Raw genomic sequence first — 1,720 nt, 5'->3', positions numbered from 1 at the left:
TTTCTTGAACAATTCTTGGTGTATTATTTCTCACTATGTATGACTCAGAACAACTTGAAAGTTGTTGATAATAATGCTCAAGTTGAAGCAATTCTTCTTTGGTGTATAGTTGTGGAGCATCTTGAAATATTAACCAATCTAACATATAAAAGGTTGAAATAAATTAAAAGATAATCTTTTAAAAGAATCTTTATCACACATGTTTGCAAGCAATTCTTTTAAACTTTGTAAGTCTCTCATGATGACAATCAAATGAAAAAAAAAACATTAAGAGTTGAGAAAAAAAATTAATGAAAGAGCAACGAAATGTAAACATGTTAATAACTTTAAATAGTGATATGGATTAAGATGGAAAGTTTGTATATGTGGTGTATCATGCACAAGTTGTATTTCTCTTACGGTGCATGTTTATTGTGGCATGTAGATATTGAATGTCGTTATAGTTTTTTTTTTTTTTTATCAAGAACCTTTCTTAGTTTTGAGTAGGTTGTTTTTGTGGGGTTTTCTTTAGTTACACGTGTTGGTTTTGAGTTGATAGTTTTGGTGAGTTATAGGTATCTATTTTGAAATTAATTATTTTTTAGAATGGTTGGATCACTTTCGAAGTGGTTCATTTTATTTTTTTCTTGTCGATAAAAAAAATGCTTAAATAAGACTTGAATCAAATACTTATATTGTTAAACTTGTAACATGAATATGTCAATACTTATTTTTGTAATAAAATTCACTACATTGTAGAATGACATGAAAAAAACTTGACTCTACACATTAATCAAATACTTCTGAACAAATTTTGAGAGAAACTACAACATGCTTAAGAAAACCTAAAAGAATAAATTCTACATTCAAAGTTTGTTTAGGAGCAAATGCAGTTTGTTGTTAACCCTGAAAGACCATATTTGCAGTTCTTGGTCTTCTTTGAACTTGTTAGCAGACACAATCTTGTTCCATTCCTTTACAAGATTGTAGGTGTTTGTGTTCATACTCCACATTTTTATGGGTAGAGTATATTCTCTGAGGCAAGGGTCCAACACGATCACTTCCAAACCAATAAGTCTTCCATCGTTGCTACCATTTTCTCTTTCATTCAACTTTGTAATTTCTTCTTTGGTGAGAAAGTCAGCTCTTATTTCTTTTATCGGCATTGACAAACGATTATTGTTTGTTTTCACATCAGAATGAAAAAGTCTCTTGTGCATGAGAAATTGAAGATCACAACCACTCAATTCTTTGATTCGATTCTTGAATTCTATAGGCAATTCTTTTGGTGGTGGTGGTGTAGTACATCTCACAATTACCCTTAGTTTTTTAATCTTGGGAACCACGGTTTCCTCTTTAGGCATATCCTGAGTTTTTCTACATGCACAAAAGTCATTCAAAGTAATTAAAGATTAGCATGAACTGAAATAGTTTTAATTTATTCATAAAAATAAACCAGTGAAACAAGATTTACAAAAGAAATAAAATATAGTGCAATATACCTTTTTCTGATGATTGTTGGTGTGTTGTCAGTATTCTCACGTTGATGAAAAGAACTTGAAAGTTGTTTGAAAAAAACATGAAGCTGAATCAATTCTTGTTCACTGTAGAAGTGTGGAGCATGTTGCGATATTGCATAATCTAACAGAGAAGGTTTGAACGACTTAGAAGATAACTTTTCAAGAGACTCTGCATCGGTAATACTTGCAACCAATTCCTTTAAAGTTTTCAAATCTCTCAT

At 30.5% G+C, this 1,720-nt stretch overlaps 1 protein-coding gene across 1 annotated transcript; it reads right to left on the bottom strand.

Annotated features, from left to right (window-relative positions):
* Window positions 1–845: 845 nt before the first annotated feature.
* On the bottom strand, window positions 846–1,720 carry LOC137833441 (B3 domain-containing protein At5g24050-like). The gene is made up of 2 exons (XM_068641793.1): window positions 1,482–1,720; window positions 846–1,356 (listed from the first exon to the last, which is right to left on the bottom strand). Exons 1-2 carry the CDS (start codon window positions 1,718–1,720, stop codon window positions 846–848), a joined length of 750 nt encoding a protein of 249 aa, XP_068497894.1.

This window comes from Phaseolus vulgaris, chromosome 6, assembly GCF_000499845.2.
Source record: "Phaseolus vulgaris cultivar G19833 chromosome 6, P. vulgaris v2.0, whole genome shotgun sequence".
Taxonomy (NCBI): Eukaryota; Viridiplantae; Streptophyta; class Magnoliopsida; order Fabales; family Fabaceae; genus Phaseolus; species Phaseolus vulgaris.
This window is presented reverse-complemented; position numbering and strand designations above follow the sequence as displayed.

Coding starts and splice junctions, on each gene's coding strand:
- LOC137833441 (XM_068641793.1), bottom strand. CDS start 1,720: ATGAGAGATTTGAAAACTTTAAAGGAATTGGTTGCAAGTATTACCGAT. Junction 1,357..1,481: donor CCAACAATCATCAGAAAAAG/GTATATTGCACT, acceptor TTGTGCATGTAG/AAAAACTCAGGATATGCCTA.